The 15,636-nt window shown below is 48.6% G+C and overlaps 6 protein-coding genes across 6 annotated transcripts; 3 read left to right on the top strand and 3 right to left on the bottom strand.

Moving 5' to 3' along the window:
* Window positions 1–54: 54 nt before the first annotated feature.
* On the bottom strand, window positions 55–1,565 carry N7484_006708 (uncharacterized protein; the record flags this gene model as incomplete). Its single annotated transcript, XM_057117126.1, has 3 exons — window positions 55–1,030; window positions 1,091–1,324; window positions 1,384–1,565. The coding sequence occupies 3 exons, from the start codon at window positions 1,563–1,565 to the stop codon at window positions 55–57; spliced, it is 1,392 nt and encodes a 463-aa protein (XP_056973009.1).
* Window positions 1,566–4,237: 2,672 nt separating this feature from the next.
* N7484_006707 (uncharacterized protein) lies at window positions 4,238–5,995 on the top strand (the record flags this gene model as incomplete). Its single annotated transcript, XM_057117125.1, has 1 exon — window positions 4,238–5,995. One exon carries the CDS (start codon window positions 4,238–4,240, stop codon window positions 5,993–5,995), a length of 1,758 nt encoding a protein of 585 aa, XP_056973008.1.
* A 650-nt stretch (window positions 5,996–6,645) lies between these two features.
* Window positions 6,646–7,886, top strand: N7484_006706 (uncharacterized protein; the record flags this gene model as incomplete). Its single annotated transcript, XM_057117124.1, has 5 exons — window positions 6,646–6,751; window positions 6,885–6,896; window positions 6,947–7,083; window positions 7,169–7,797; window positions 7,856–7,886. 5 exons carry the CDS (start codon window positions 6,646–6,648, stop codon window positions 7,884–7,886), a joined length of 915 nt encoding a protein of 304 aa, XP_056973007.1.
* Window positions 7,887–8,239: 353 nt separating this feature from the next.
* On the bottom strand, window positions 8,240–9,225 carry N7484_006705 (DUF2011 domain-containing protein; the record flags this gene model as incomplete). The annotated part of the gene is made up of 3 exons (XM_057117123.1): window positions 8,240–8,581; window positions 8,632–9,145; window positions 9,200–9,225. The coding sequence occupies 3 exons, from the start codon at window positions 9,223–9,225 to the stop codon at window positions 8,240–8,242; spliced, it is 882 nt and encodes a 293-aa protein (XP_056973006.1).
* A 384-nt stretch (window positions 9,226–9,609) lies between these two features.
* N7484_006704 (LAMTOR1/MEH1 family protein) lies at window positions 9,610–12,503 on the top strand (the record flags this gene model as incomplete). The annotated part of the gene is made up of 4 exons (XM_057117122.1): window positions 9,610–9,660; window positions 9,752–9,903; window positions 9,984–10,179; window positions 11,133–12,503. 4 exons carry the CDS (start codon window positions 9,610–9,612, stop codon window positions 12,501–12,503), a joined length of 1,770 nt encoding a protein of 589 aa, XP_056973005.1.
* Window positions 12,504–13,012: 509 nt separating this feature from the next.
* On the bottom strand, window positions 13,013–14,221 carry N7484_006703 (Zn(II)2Cys6 transcription factor domain-containing protein; the record flags this gene model as incomplete). Its single annotated transcript, XM_057117121.1, has 1 exon — window positions 13,013–14,221. The coding sequence occupies one exon, from the start codon at window positions 14,219–14,221 to the stop codon at window positions 13,013–13,015; it is 1,209 nt and encodes a 402-aa protein (XP_056973004.1).
* Between the last annotated feature and the right edge of the window lie 1,415 nt (window positions 14,222–15,636).

Genomic DNA, 15,636 nt, shown 5'->3' with positions numbered 1-15,636 from the left:
AGGAATGATAGCTCATATGGACTGCTCTAGGCCGCCCAACAATCACAGGCCCATCTAATTCCAATGGTCCAGAAACTTGATGACTTTTCCGGCAGTAGTGCTCCGTTGAAACCCATCGACGTCATTCAAAAACACAATTCTGGATAGGTGGGCATTTTGAGAGCAGAAAACAAAGAAAGCTCCTAAGCGCTCCTTAAGCTCATCCATGGAGAGAATACCGTCCCGTGGGGGGCAACGAAATAGCCGAATCTCCAAAGTCGCTTGCGGCGAGGTCTCTAGCTTGCCAAGAACAATTTGCCATTGCAAAATACCATATTCATCCTGCTGCATGACGGCCTCGATCTTATCAAACTCAAAGTAACACCCATTCCACTTAAAACTGAAGCGCTGATCACGCCCCTGCAATCGGAGAACACGCAGATGCACCCGATCGGCATGGGGAACACTAGCATTGGCGCCCTCTGGGAGTGGATGAAGGGACCCAACATCACCAGTGATGTAGCGTACTAGTGGATTACGTAGGCGTTGAAGGGAGGTCTGCACAATGATACCCCGCTCTCCATAAGGAAGCGGTGTCTTATCAGACAAAGATGCGCCATCCAAAACAGAACATGGAAGGATTTCGAGCAAGACGTGACGGGTGTCAAAAACAAAGTCAACGCATCCACTGGTGAGACTCTGCTCCCCCGTCAAATCAGGGTTGCTGACTGCCCAAGGCCCTGCCTCAGAGCTACCGATGATAGATGTGATTTTGATATCTCCGAGCACAGTCTTCACGAAGTCTCTTTGCGGACTGGTCAGAGGTTCCGAGGTATAAATGATCTTATCAAGACAGATACGATCCCGATCACTTTGCACCATCATCGAAATAGCAAAAATTACATTAATGACCTGGGTACCATCCCCGGTCAGAGCATTGACATGGTAGTCTGCAAGAGCTTTTGCAACTTCAGGAGTCGGCATATAACAACCGGCGCTGAGGACAGTAGCTCCGGCATTTTCCATTGTTTCTGTTGTGAGATCGAGAGACCTTCATATTCACTTATTAGAAGACCGATCCTGTGCCACTTTCAAGGATTGAATCGATTACCTATAGAAGTCTCCTGCGGTATGAACTGATAAGACCACGTCTCCAGGCTCGATGACACCGGATACCCTGAGGAATTTACCCATTTGAGCTCTTTGCTGACGATTCTCATGCGCGTCCACCGCAAAGAACATTGGGATTCCACCAGATCCACCGCCAGTGATGCTCATATACGAACTATGTCGATAAGTATTCCGCGGATCTTTATCATGCGTAAGCCGCGCAATTACTTTGTACCTATAATCACTTAGCCCAGCTCCGGGGGAATAATCTTCAAAATGCCGATCTTCTCTTACAGTGTTTTCTTTTCCAGCAATGGCTGCTCTTGAAGCTTTGGTTCGGTTTCATGGCCAATGACAGAGTTTCGACTTGCTTGGACACTGTCTGCATTTGCGGGATATAAAATGTCCGGGTTGTAGAAAGGGTGTGACTTAGCAACAGCTAGCACCTCTGCCAATGAGTACCATTCTGCAGCCATCGTGGTGAAATCTCAACGTGAAGGCAGTGAGGTTCAATTCAAAGAAAGAGCAGAAATGAGTTGGAGATTAATATCCCCAAATGCAAGAAAGCTTTATAACGGTTGGGTTTCTTAAATTGAATAGAGAAATATAGAAGTAAGAGAAACAGCAGTAAAATGCGAGCAGTAAGGAAGGGAAGATGGGACGTGATGCTCACATGTTAAAATTCCGATACCTAGGGGGCCGGTGTACTGTGTGTTACAGTTATTGATACCAGTACAGGATGTACATACCTACTGCATGTACGTACCACATATAGATACCCGTGCACCTCGGCTAAACAGTTCTAAATTAAAGACCCACTTAGTTAAAGCGGGCCGCAGCGACACGAAGGCATGAGTAGGCTGCAAGAGATACATCGATTTCTGACCTACCAATTTCCACCCAATCGGATCGCTCATCAAGACATTTATACACTAATTTATCTACATGAGCTGACCTGCGGGGGAGCTGAGTTTTTTCAATTACCTCACTTCGTTGTCGGTGAGCGAATTCAAGGGTATCCCTGGAAGCTAGTATTAGGAAACTCACGTCATCCTCGGAGTTGTAGATGGTTTCAAACTTGCGATATCCGCCCATCCCGATTCTGTGCAGGGTTTGATTCCTAACGGATATTTCATCCGTCTGCTTGAGCAGCTCCGGATATTTAGTCATTGTCTTCAATGTTATTATGCAGTCAGTTACAGGGCGATATAGCACGGTCAAGGCCTGCAGAGAGCAACGCACTGGTCACATCATATAGGATCATCGATGGATGTATCCCGCTCAAATTGCCGACTATGAATTATATACGCTCTCAAGTAGCCATCGAGCCACGTGAAGTAAAATTTCGGGTAGCAGCACGCATGGCTCTTCATAGATACCTAGGGGCTTACTGTAATAGCTTCACTACACTCTATATGACCTTAGATTTGTCATTCCCGGTGAGAAACCGCGAAGCATTTCTTCTATGATTATATATAGTATTTTGATTCGCAGTTTTACAAGGAATGTAGAGAAAAGAACAAAAAAAAAAAGAAAAAAAAAACAATGTTAAATGCAGATTAAGTTGCTACATAATAACTCACACCTATTCGTAGCGATGAGCTGACGGATTAACACGGTATTGGGGAGGGAGGCTTACCTGGTCGCACTGCTGTCTAGGATAAAGCCAAGATCAGCCCCTCCTGATTAGTTCGACGCCACCTACCGGAAGAGCTTCACGCCGACCTCGCCGAAGTAACCCCCGTCCCCGGTCACAGATCAAATGCTATAACACTATTATCGCTGTACGTATCAACGCTCATAGAGCACTTACGCGATCTATCAATCATAATCAATTTACGCACGAACATGCGCATATCTAAAACGACCTTCCTACCTTTAAAACATATCTGCACTAACTCTATGCATTGCTTTTTGAACGATAGCATATTGATAGAAGATGTTGATCAATTTTGACCTATTTCGATTATCTTGAGCTTTAGTGGTACTAGTGATAGTATTTCATTGTAATGGATATCAGTGACTACTGTGAAACTGATTATGGGTTAATTCATCTTCCACTACTCTTGTTCGAGCTAGATCTATATTCCCCACGGCTGAAATATATCCACTAAGGAGCAATGGGTGAGTGCGAATATCAGCGGTACTATTCTGACGGGTGATTCTCTCAATTTTTATCACTCTATGTGTGCTATTTTTCTGACTAGCATAGTAGCCCTGGGTATGTACTGCTGCACCGATCATATGCCAGTAGGTCTAGGGGCGAGAAAACCTAATGTTTATAGCCTTCCCAATCATATCTTTGTCATTTTAGAATAACTAAGAGTCCGCGGATGAAGGCCCGTGTCTACAGCCTTGCATTAGGAGCACCTGCGTCGCTAATCCCAAAAATGGGAGAATATTCGATTTGATCTGAAAGGACTTGAAGTTGGAAGGTTAGGCTGATTAATTTCACCTATAATGGACGATAATCTTTACATAGGCAAAGTCTGCTTCCTATAGGGCATATGCCAGTAAGCTGCACCAGGGGTTAAGCTCTTCACCTCGCTGAATTCATGCATCTCTACATGAATAAAGTGATGAGAGATTCAATGACGCTCTCCGTCTGTCCTCTTAGATTAGTGCCGTCACCGCTTGTTTGTTTCTTCTTTTCTCTTCATTTATACCATATAAACTGCTCTCTATTCGCTCCATTTCTAACTCCTACCCCCACGGGCGTGCTTCTGCTTCTTCTTCTTCTTCTTCTTAATTTCCTCTCTTCTTGCGAGACTACTTAATCCCTCTCCAGATTTTTGCGCTGACATAAGGTCACGGATCTATTTGCCCTTGTCATCGTCTCATGCAAATCTAACCGATGCCTGAATCTTTCAGGTCTTTTCTTTATACCATAGCTGCTATATTGATCATAGGGCGAAGGTGACTTTCATACAGTATGCTCATCCTAATGCTGTGGTCCTACAGGTGTAATTCTTCTTTGTGACAGTCCACGGCACTGGCCATTGGAGACGTCGTCAGCGAGTTACTCACGTCCCAGCTAGCCCGGCCGTTGACTGATACACGTGACCCTTTCACCGCTTACGGCGGCATCAAGGATAGATACTGCCTCGAAACTTACACTTGGAACTGGGCATTCCCGGTGATTGTAACCATGCTGCCACCGCGAAATGCCATCGGTCGAATACCGATTCATGTTGGATCGGTTTCTCCACGATCAAGTGGCCCGAAAATCCACCTACGACCTTTCACACAACGCACACAACTCCTCCTCTCCCCACCACCAGGCAGACCTCAACTTCCATTTCTATCACCGCTAGCGCCATCTCGACCCCTCCCACCACTTTCCATTCACCTGCGCAAGCACTTTGGACGACTCATCTCCACCGAAAGTCGCGAGGGGTATAAGCGTCGCCTTGGCCGCAGTCTAAAGGTTGGCATTTCATTCGGCGCCATCCTGGTCCTTTTCTCCATTATCCAGCTAGGCGTCTACCAAGAAGATATTGAGCACCAATGGCCCACCCCACCGGAATGGTCCTGGAAAAGTCGTTGGTCCCTGCGCTCAGCACAGGCGCTCCAGCATCCCGACTACATTGGAAAGCTTATGACCAACTGGCCCATGGTAGCCGGGTACATGGCTGAACTACTGGAGCGGCTAGAGGATGTTCAAGGTGAAGGCAAGGGAATTGTCGAACTTTACGATGGTGGTCTCCTTGTCGAGGGTGTTGGGCGCATGGGCCTCGATATCTCTGCCAAAAGTGAGCCGTGGCGACGGGGATACTTCCAGGCTCTGATGGGTGCTGCAAAGGCAGCCGAAAACTTGGATGGCTGGGTGACGGATCGCAGGCAGAAGATTTCGGCGCCTGCGGACTATGTTGTTGGGCCATCCAATCCCAGGCCTAAGCCTATGCCTGCCGGTCAGAAGAAGGTGATTCATGAGGAGGACTGTGAACGAGCGTCACCACCGCCGGAGACCTTTTACATGAAGGTCCTTACAACGAAAGGATTCGATACAAGGCAGAAGCTTGACGCTGCACTTGCGTATGCTGACTGGTTGGACTTCAAGGGTCTGCAGGAGACAGCGAGGGATATGTATGTGTGGGCCATGGATATTGCTGCGAGTGGATTTGAAGGCGAAGCCAACAAGATTGTGGATCTCAAAACCGGCGTACTGAAAAACAATCCTACCGATCTACCATCCGAGAATATTCTGCGTGTGTCGACTGCACTTGCCGTTCATAATGCTCGCCAGCGCAACCTCCCTGCTGCGCTCTCTATCTTCACCTCCGTCCTCAAGGCGCGCCGGAACCTCCCCCTCTCGTCCGACTCCTCCCTGAAATTTCCTCTCCCCACTCCACCCACAACATCCTTCAATGATCCCTTCTCTGCTCTCTTTAAATCCCTCAAAACGGTTCTCATACCTGTCGAATACCCACCGCCCCTCCCTTCAGGCGATCAGCCACCTCATCGAACCGCCAGCTCCCCCTGTGACGAAGCAGGCCTAATGACCTACATCGGGGAAATCATTTACGCCTCCTCATCTCATGACGAGGGCCTCGCTTGGACACGTGATGCAGTCGAGATTGCCGAGTCGACGATGCTGAGTCTCGGCTCGAACGAAAAGGCAGTGCGCGCACAGTGCGCGCAATGTCTGAAGGTTGGGCTGGAGAATTGGAAGACTATGGTTTCTGCACTTGTTGCGCGTGCTCAGAAAGAAGAAACGGAAAGCCTTGAGCAGGCCAAGAAGGCCTGGTATGGTGGTGAGCGTCATGCTAAGAAGAAGGCCGAGATATCGAGAAGGTGGAAGGCTGAGGAGGCAATTCTTGAGGATCGGATTCGGAACCTTTTCCCGCTACTAGTTGGGGAATCCGAGTTGGATTCATTATCACCAAACAGTTCTTTGTTCTTGTAAATGTATAATAGTAAATCTGAATGGATCCACTGGCCCCGGATATATTGAGTTGGTGTGAAATCGATATGAATGTACATATGTATATCTAGCGTCAGTCAACTTTTGGCGGTCTTGAGCACTCACTTGATCCATCTCAGTCCTATCTAGATGTAGATGAATATTGATTACCTTCCGTAGAGCCTTAGGACAGATAGCACTTCCAGGCCCCGTTTATTGAGATGTCATCCCGTAAAACCTTGGGACGGATATTCAACTCAAACATGGTTGGAATTGCCAATCTTGGAACCCACGGAGGTCTTGGCATTCCGTGGTCAAGCTCCGGAAAACGAAATCCACGACTTTGCGGCATAGATATGGCTTAACCCTATAACACTTCATCCTGTAAACTAATCACACAGCGGGACTAGATTCAATCATTGTTTCATACATCCCGATGTGTAATTGTCAAAACCTATAGGCGAGATACTCCAAGTTAAGCAGCTTTGCCAAGAGTAAGTTATGCTCGGTAAGCACAGACACTGTAGTTTCCCGTCGGCGAAAGGATCGAATCAGAGTGCGCATTCTAGGCTTGCGCCATCGCGATAAGGCCCTTGGTTCCTGATAGAACTTTGGAGATCATCTTTCTTTCTTTCCCATTGCCAATTGCCCCCATGGAATACGAAGCATTTGAGGACATTGAGAAGGGCGGCGGTGCCCTGCGCACCCTCAAGGATCTGGCCTCTGGCGCCGCGGGCGGCATGGCACAGGTTCTTCTAGGTATGTGAAGTGACTCCCCCGCACGAACACGAGAGCTCGCGAGCGACCCCGGAAAACGCCTCAGGGAGTCTTGTGTTTCACCTCGACTGCTTTTGTGTGATGATGATCAGTGCTGAAGCTAACATCATTCTAGGTCAACCGTTCGGTTTGTGGAGCCTACAAACACCGCATTGGAGTTGTCTAACCCACGCTCAGATATCGTCAAGGTCCGCCTTCAAACCACCACCCAGTACTCGAGTGCGCTGGATTGTGCAACCCAGATCTTCAAGAATGAAGGACCCGCAGCTTTCTACAAGGGAACCTTGACTCCCTTGATCGGAATTGGTGCCTGCGTACGTTCACCTCTATCTGCAATGTCCATTCCAATTGTGTCGCTGCTGCTCCAGCTATCGATCTAACCCGATCTTACCCTTGCAGGTCAGCGTGCAATTTGGAGCCTTCCACCAAGCCCGCCGGAAGCTCGAAGAGTTGAACCAGAAAAAATATGCCAACGGCGCCTTATCATACGGACAATACTACATGGCCGGTTCGTTCGCCGGTGTCACCAACTCTGTGCTCTCGGGTCCCATCGAGCATGTCCGTATCCGCCTGCAGGCGCAGCCACATGGCGCTGGTCGTCTATACTCGGGCCCCATTGACTGTGTCAAGAAGCTCTCTGCTCATGAGGGTGCCATGCGCGGTCTGTTCCGTGGTCAGGCTGTGACGGTTCTGCGTGAGGCCCAGGCGTATGGTACTTGGTTCATGGCCTTTGAGTATATGATGAATCAGGATGCAAAGCGCAACAATGTGAAACGCGAGGACATTGGAGCCGTCAAGGTCGCCACCTATGGAGGTCTCGCAGGTGAGGCACTTTGGCTGTCCAGTTATCCATTTGATGTGGTGAAGAGTAAGATGCAGACCGATGGGTTTGGTGCCAATCAGAAGTTTTCCAGCATGCGTGACTGCTTTAAGAAGACTTATGCTATTGAGGGTCTTGGTGGGTTCTGGAAGGGCATCGGTCCCACCTTGCTAAGAGCAATGCCCGTGTCCGCGGGTACTTTTGTTGTGTACGTTGCTATCTAAATGGGCTCTCTGAATGATGGTTGACTAACTTTCTCTCTCCAGCGTTGAGCTCACCATGAAAGCTCTGGGCTGAATATTTTTCATGACAAAACTGAAGCACTGTCCTCTTTCGGGCTCGACCCAAAGGAAAAATATAAACAGGAATCTAAAAAATAGAGGTACAGCGGTCTGCGTTGTATAAAGCTTCTTACCGGGATCAAATGATAGCCCTGAGCCAGTAGTTAAAAAAGCGAACTTCTTCGCCTGGTCTTGCGCTCTATGGCTACTAGGCTATTTCCAACTGTATCTGCCAGACTTATCTATATTGCATGTAGAAGGTCCATTGCTCATTGAATGTATACCGGGTAGTTCAACACTAGACTCATCGAGGATACATCTTCCAAGCTTCACGGCAATTATGGAACACGACACAATGGCAGGATACACTCAATCATCTTCTGAAGAAGCTCCATCAGCGTCTACCATTAGGGTGTCACCAGCCGTACCAGCAGCAGCCTTTTGCTCCCGCGCCTTCTGGCGACGTTTGATCTTGCGCTCGCGATTCTTGCGGGTCCGCTTTTCAGCCTCTGTATCTTTAGCCATCTGAGCCGCAACAGCTCGCTTGCGGAGCAAAAGACGTCGCTTTTTCCCCGGCTTCTTGCGAGTTTTGGGGGATTTCGATGGTGGTTCGCCCTCAATCACGTAGACAGGAACGTCTTTATCTTTTCGAGGCAGTTTTGTTTGATGGCGTTTCAGGTGAATTACTCTCCACGGAATATGACAGCCAGGCTAGGATAGTTTAGTAAAGCTCCACGGGATTGAGAGGCGACTTGACTAACCCATGGCTGTGACTTGGCCCAGGTCAGTATGTGCTCGCCTGTCACGGCCATATCTTCAATTTGCTCTCGCTTTTCCGACTGAGAGGTCTGGTCTTCCAGTTCGACACTGGAACTCCATAGTGAAGGAGTGGAAAAGTAATACTGCCACCCACGGGAAGCCTTCACAAACCGACCATCAGAGGGATCGCCCGGCGTCGGGGATCGCAATCTGATGCGCAGCCTCTGTACCCCTGTACTGACCTTATTTGACTCGCCAGCTTCTTCTCCGGAGGTTTGTGCGGTATTGAAATTTGCCGGGGCGCTGAATAACCGGAATTCGAACTCTTGTTCATCGTCCTCACCACCTGCTTGTTCAGGAGTATCTTCGGGAATATTCACGGTCGTGCTGGCTTCGAGCAGTCCATCCAGGTCAAGCAGTTTCCCTAGACGGGTATGAGCATCTTGCAGAATGGATTCGTTGACTGGGGACGGTGAGCGAGACGAAGCCCGGGGCCGAACCTCATCGCGGCGCACGCTGCATTTTATCAGTAAAGGGTCAATTGATTTAGCTTAAAGTGAAGCAACATACCGCTTGGCCTCTGGGAAATCAAACATTCTGTGATAGTGAAAAGAACCGCTGTGGAGTAGAGATATGTAGAAAGAAAAAAAGGTTATCGCGGATAATTCCACGGATTACGGCCACGACCATGGTATCGATGACATCGCACGGACTTCTCAACCTCAAACCGTTACAACCTTCCAGTCACTTCGTCACTTCGTCTTCCTTCCTCCATCGCACCATCTTTCCTTTCGTTTTGTTTCTACATATCCACTCTTTTCTCCATCGTATTTCCTCGGCTTTATCCTATTCGGGTTTGAGGGGATCGGGGTCCCACCTTTGCATCGACAACCGAGAGGCAATCCATGCCTTGTGCCGGTCGCATTGTGCCCTCCTAATAATATATTCCTCCCAGCCCCATTTCATTTCCGACACTTTCAATGGGTATCTGTGCCTCGTGCCTGGGCGGTAATCGTCACGAATCCCCCGAGGTGAGTTCCGATGCTGAATCGTGATCAACACTTCCAATACCCATTACCTGGAACGTACTTTTGCCTTTATACTGACGGGTCTTTCTTCCAGCCCGAGTCTTCTCGTCTTCTGGATGAGGATCCTTATCAGGCTGGGTATGGCTACGGAGCGCTCAACCAAGCCCAGCAAGCCAATCAGCCGGATCCGGAGTATGTGAGACGCGAGAGGGAGGCCCTGGATGCCATTTGCCAACGAACGTCGGAGTGAGTCTGATTCTCGATATTGAGGTCCACAAGACCCTCACGGTATGTCTTCTGTTGCTGATCTTATTCATCTTGTTTAGCACCGTCATCGATATCTGGTCCCTACAACCCCAACCGCATCTCCAACCGCATGCAACCCTCCATGTTCCTCGATCCACGTCAACATCGCCCACTACAAATGATGGAAGTACTCATCTCATTGTCACTTCAGATCAGGCATCGACAACCAGTCGCCCCAACTCCGGAGGTGCGGTGCCCAAGCACTGGGGTGAGGTCGTTGTCAATCCGAATAAGAAGCGCTCCCGCCCCAACATGAAGGCAGAAAGTGACGCAAGTCGCGATGTCTTTGGGGTCCTCAAGGTGACTTAAGCTTTGATGCTGCCGGAAAGCATCATTCTGTAAATGAGAACGACGAATCCTACGAAAAAGGTCTGGGGAAAACAACGGCTACCGGGAGGGATTCTGTTTGGGGTCGATATCTCTGGAACTTCAAGTGTATTCTTGGACTATTTATGTTTTTGTTTATTGCTGTCTTCTTTTTGAAAGACTCTTTCCCCTTTTCGCTCTTTTCCTATTCTTTGCATGAATCGCCGGTCGACTGCCTCGCACATACATAGCTACCTATATTGTGTCTCTCCTTTTTTTGTCCTGTCAATACCCACGGCGCGGGCCTTCATTACACTATTCTTGTTTCCTTTTCTCGTCATTCAAATTTAGAATATTGTTGCCGATGTCTTCGAGCTACTGCTCCATCTATTATATCGCGTGAAAATACATATCAAGATAGGTAATCGATCACAGTGCCTAAATAATCTCCAAGCACCTACAAGTTGAAACAAGCCAATATGAGCCTGTTTGTCCTAGGTATTTAGTTCAAATATACGATATGATCACAAGTCACCGGAGGATGATGGTGATGTTTTGGCATGGAAGGTTTGGCGGTCTGCATTTTCTGTCGCATTCCGTCTTCAGCTCCAACTTCGGGTTTCCCCCGACTTTCAGTAAGCTTGCGACTCAGCTTCTTATCACATCTATGCCAGCAAGGCTCCCCCCTTATTGGGGTTCACGATGCCTTTCGCGGCACTCCTGCCAGCGAGCTCCGCACCTCGCAAAAAGCCACATAGGAAGGCGATGGACTAGTGCTTGCACCTGGTTCACCAGAACACCAGAAGCCATTGTGAGCCTTACCCATCTTTATTCCTTTTGTTCCTACTAATTGAACTGCACAGACCTCCGATGATATTGTTTCATCTTTACCTTCCTTCGAGAGCAGCTCGAGCTCTGTTCCCCTCGTACTCGTCACCCCGAACCTTGCTCACTTACTCGATCCTACATCAACATTCATTAGCGACTTGATAAGCAAGATACTTCAAAATGAGCCACAAAAACCCGATACCGTGCATGCGATCGCGGCTGTGGTTGACAGGATTCCGAATAGTGCCCTGCGGCGGTCCGAGGCCTTATTAGCCGATACTATTGCTGATATAGAAGAGTTTGATGGTGTGTCTATGTTGATTGCAGAAGAGGATCATGTGCAATGGAAAGCTACGCCGCCTCGCCGGATCGGAAGCCCAGCTGGTGACGAACCTAGTTTAACGGTCTCAATTCGGGATACAACCTCCGTCCATGCAGTTGGCCTACGCCTTTCCAACACTGTCTTTCTCAATGGAAGCGAACGAACCTTCGTGGGCATGCGCTGGATTGCCCGGAAAGATGCATATGTCTTGGATAAGTCTGCAGACCTTGCAAGCTGCGTTGTTACATCCACACAGGACAGTGTTCGCCCCAAGCTGATGCTTCCACTAGAGCCGGTCACTCAACGACGAAGGGTGATAACAGGAATGGGAAATATCCTGCGACAGCTGGCTAAATCAACGGAAGGGTCTTCGAATGAGCCAATGCCTGCATCCACGGAGCTGGAGAAGGAGCTTCCACGGTACATTGAAGAACATAATATCGCCGACCGAAGAGTATCTGTCTGGGCTTTGGTTGAGACACCTGACGTGGAAATTGCTGATCCCAATTCATCCATACAAGATCAACTAACCCAATCACTGCGTCAAGGGGGTAAATTACATCGCGTGATGAGTGGCGGAGGCGGCTGGGGAAAGAAGCAGGGTCTTCTCTCCCTAGATCCAGAGATTGCTTTCTCCGCTATTGTTCTCCCTGACAAGCCTACCAACCTTGATCAAGTTTTTGAACCACAGTCTAATGCAAACGAACCTTTGAAGCTGCCATCATTCCTCGAAAATGGTTTAATAGGGGAAGATCTCTCCCATCTCTCCCAAGTTGCCAATACAGGGGATTTCATTCAATTTTTTGTGGCGGTAGAACCAAGATCAGAGCCAGTATCCAGAGCTCGGGATCAGACAGGATTGGCATACAGCTTTGGCGTAGTGTCCGATGCTGAAGAGCCACAGGCTCGCGGGGGCCATGGGGATGAAAAGCATCTTGAAATGGTAGTCGATACATTTGGTGCTATGTCCGAGAAGGCGATCACCTATTCTCAGCCGGTGGCCCGAGGCGGCAAGGTGGTCGAATCCAGCACAAAGTTGGATATTCCGGGATGTCAGGTCACTCTGGGGCCTAAGAGATTATAAAAAAACTGAATATAGATGATATCAATCCAAGGAGCTTTACCAACATATCGATCTATGCCAATCATTCAGGCGCGTAATAGATTAACCATTGATCCGTAGATCCTATACAGCAGAAATCCATTTTCGCCTCTTCGGTCTTCAAATCCACTACCTAGGTAACTAGGTCATGTGGTAGTGGTGAAAGACTCATGCTCTGTGGATTGAACCAACGGCGCCGGTTTGGCCCTGTTGCATCATAACATTCGTTATAATCGTTGTCTATATGGTCTTCACCTGTGTGGTTGTCAGGTGTCAGTTGTGGTGCTTCTGCCGGCAAGATGGTTTTTCAAATCCCACGGCGGCGGATAGGAAAGGCTAGCTGAAGTTTCACCAGGCAGATTTATAGATGATAATCCGGATCGACCCTATTGAGGCCATGAGTCTTTTTGAAGTCCGCCAAATTCCGAGAAAGCTAACCAATTTTAACCCATTTCTTTTTTTTAGAAAATTCCTATGCTACTTCACCAGCGTTAAAGACCCATCTTTTGCCGAGGCCAGGCCAGTGAATCCGCCCAGCGAGCATTTCCCGGTTGCAAGATGAGCAAAAGCTCTGAGACAAGTGCCCGGCCTGAGTTGCGGGCCCACCACCATTGGCCATCTAGTTCCCAGAGCAGCACACCCCAGTGCATGAGAATCAGAAGGGCCAATGGCTGGCGGCGCCGCACGTTATCCACAAACTCTTTGTCGACAGCAGCTAGCCAAGCGAGAGCATTTGCCGGCCCTCCGTCAATGCTGTACATCGTGAAGCAGTGGTGCAGATGAGCTATGACATCTTTGTTGATCCGATACTGGTCTGTATCAATACTGGAAAGGGTCTCATCGTTCAGCACGGCCAGTCGATCCAGAGCAGCTTCAGTCACACTATCTAGTGTTGGACCGTCACTCTTAAATCCCTTTTGGTGTGGGTATAAGTTAAGTTTAATCCAAGGCTGGCCAATGGTGATTATATTCTTGACGCCTTGAAGAAGTTCAAACAAAACGACAATATTTTCCGTCATATTGGAGCTTTCTCCACGCGCAGCCGTAACCCGCGGCAGGGCAATGCCGAAGACTGTAGTAATAATAGACTGTGCTAGCACCGCTTCGCAATTCTGTTCGGTCAGGTGGTCAATGGAGGCACGGAATGGAGCAAATGTGAGATTATGATAGTGCAAAGCGGTGTCCATGTATACGAATGATGCTGGCGGTTCCAAGGTGGAAGCGATGTGCAATGCCGCTAGCGCCAATATGCCGTTCATGAGGAACTCAAACCGCAAAGCCAAACGCGGGACATGGATCTGCCACACCTGCATTTCTGACTCGCTCGTGCTGATGCTTCGGTATGTATCCGTGGCAAAACGATGCATTAGCTCCAGCTCTCGCACGCCGGACCCGGCGGAGGGGGAGGCTGGACTGCCCGGAGCTAGAGACCGTTGAGTGACGGGACCTTTCTCTCGAGCGGCCACCGGCAAATCAATAGCCTGTCGACTGAGACTAGACGCATCCTTCGGTGAAGCTTTCACGTATGTGCAGTCGAGTTCCCGGGAAATACAATTCGTGCAAGGGGGGGCCCGTTTCGTCACACTGCGCCCGTTAGGAATTGATATTCCACCGGAGAAGGTTCCACTGACCTTAACACGCCGCCTCTTACACTGATCGCATCCACTGCGGCTTTTTGTATGGGCCCGACGAGGAGGCATGGCGTCGCTGATTGGAACATGATCTGATCCATATCTCGCGATCCAGCGCGGATGAATTGGTCACGTGGCTTGTCGAGGGCAAAAGTCGTGATACAGGTCTATGTCGAAGGTTTTCGATTTAGAGCCTTGCAAAAAGAAATTCTATGGGTCTTGAATGGCTCTCAGATGTCAGCCGGATGAATAGGCAGTGTATTGCTCCGCACGCATTAATCAAATGTCCAAGGGTAAAGATGCCTAGGTGGGGCTACTGGTATATACAGTATATGTATACATATGTACCTATTACTGAGGGGCAGAAATCCATAAACCTGAGTAAACATTGGAAATGTTACCTGGCAAGTACCTCAATTTTGTTCAAGACAAAACCTCCGTCATCTGAAGTTATGAATCTAATGTTGATCCATTCCACAATCGCAGCGCATTTGGATACTCTTATCTCTTAGGTAGTGGTCATAATAGAGTATAATCGATCTTGGAATGTTTCGTATTCCAAGGTTCTGGACTCGCAAAGATCTTGATCTCGGCGCTGGCTGCAAGGCTTTTGTCAAATTTTGTTCTTGTCTTCCATGACGAAATCTGTCTGACAGTGATATATGCTTGCTTGATTGTGGAGACTGCAAAATGTACGTGGCAGGGTTTGAACGTAGCGGGGACGGATGGCGCTCACCTTGATCTACAGATCGTCACGTACTATTGAAATTGTGCGTAAAATGTCGCTTTCATCCGATTTCAAGGCCGTACTAATCATGTGCTTTCCGATATCCAGCACTTGAGTGGATAAATAGGTGTACATACTGTAGTTCTTGGGGGAGCACGCATCCGGTCGGTCAGTCATTTCCCTTCAGCACATGTCGGAATCGACCCTTCTACAGGGGCCTCATCCTTCTTGTCCAACTTGAATCGATGCCGAGTAATCCGGCTCAGCTGATCATGAAAGTTCATTTGATTGGCTCCCTCTGTATACTTCAAGGCTCTCTAGGGGCTCACGGGACCCCAAGCTTTACTACATATGTGTATTGGCATATGTGACCTAGATCCTCTCCCTCGGCCCCGCAATGATCGTGCTGTGTACTCCAATTTATACGAATACGTCAAGGTCCGGTGTCAATCCCTACCAGTCTACCTGGCTAGCATTTCTTCTTGTCTATCTGCGTCTCTTAGAGCTGAGATTGATGGTGTGGAAAAATTGCATTCTAATTGGATTCGGGATTGAAGTCCAACACGGAAGTGGTTGAGACCCGTCACATTAGAGCGGTGGGGCTTACGCTTCGTCCTCTTTTACTTTTAGATATTTGAGCAAAATAGACGTGAATGATCGCCGGAAAACATATTCTATTAGGCCCCACATATGCATGAGACTCAATGTGATGAGAGCTTTGGAGATCCTTAGTGTTGGGATGCGAATGTACCCAAAA

Source organism: Penicillium longicatenatum (genome assembly GCF_028827895.1).
Source record: "Penicillium longicatenatum strain IBT 33135 chromosome Unknown contig_3_segment0_segment0, whole genome shotgun sequence".
NCBI lineage: Eukaryota > Fungi > Ascomycota > Eurotiomycetes > Eurotiales > Aspergillaceae > Penicillium > Penicillium longicatenatum.
This window is presented reverse-complemented; position numbering and strand designations above follow the sequence as displayed.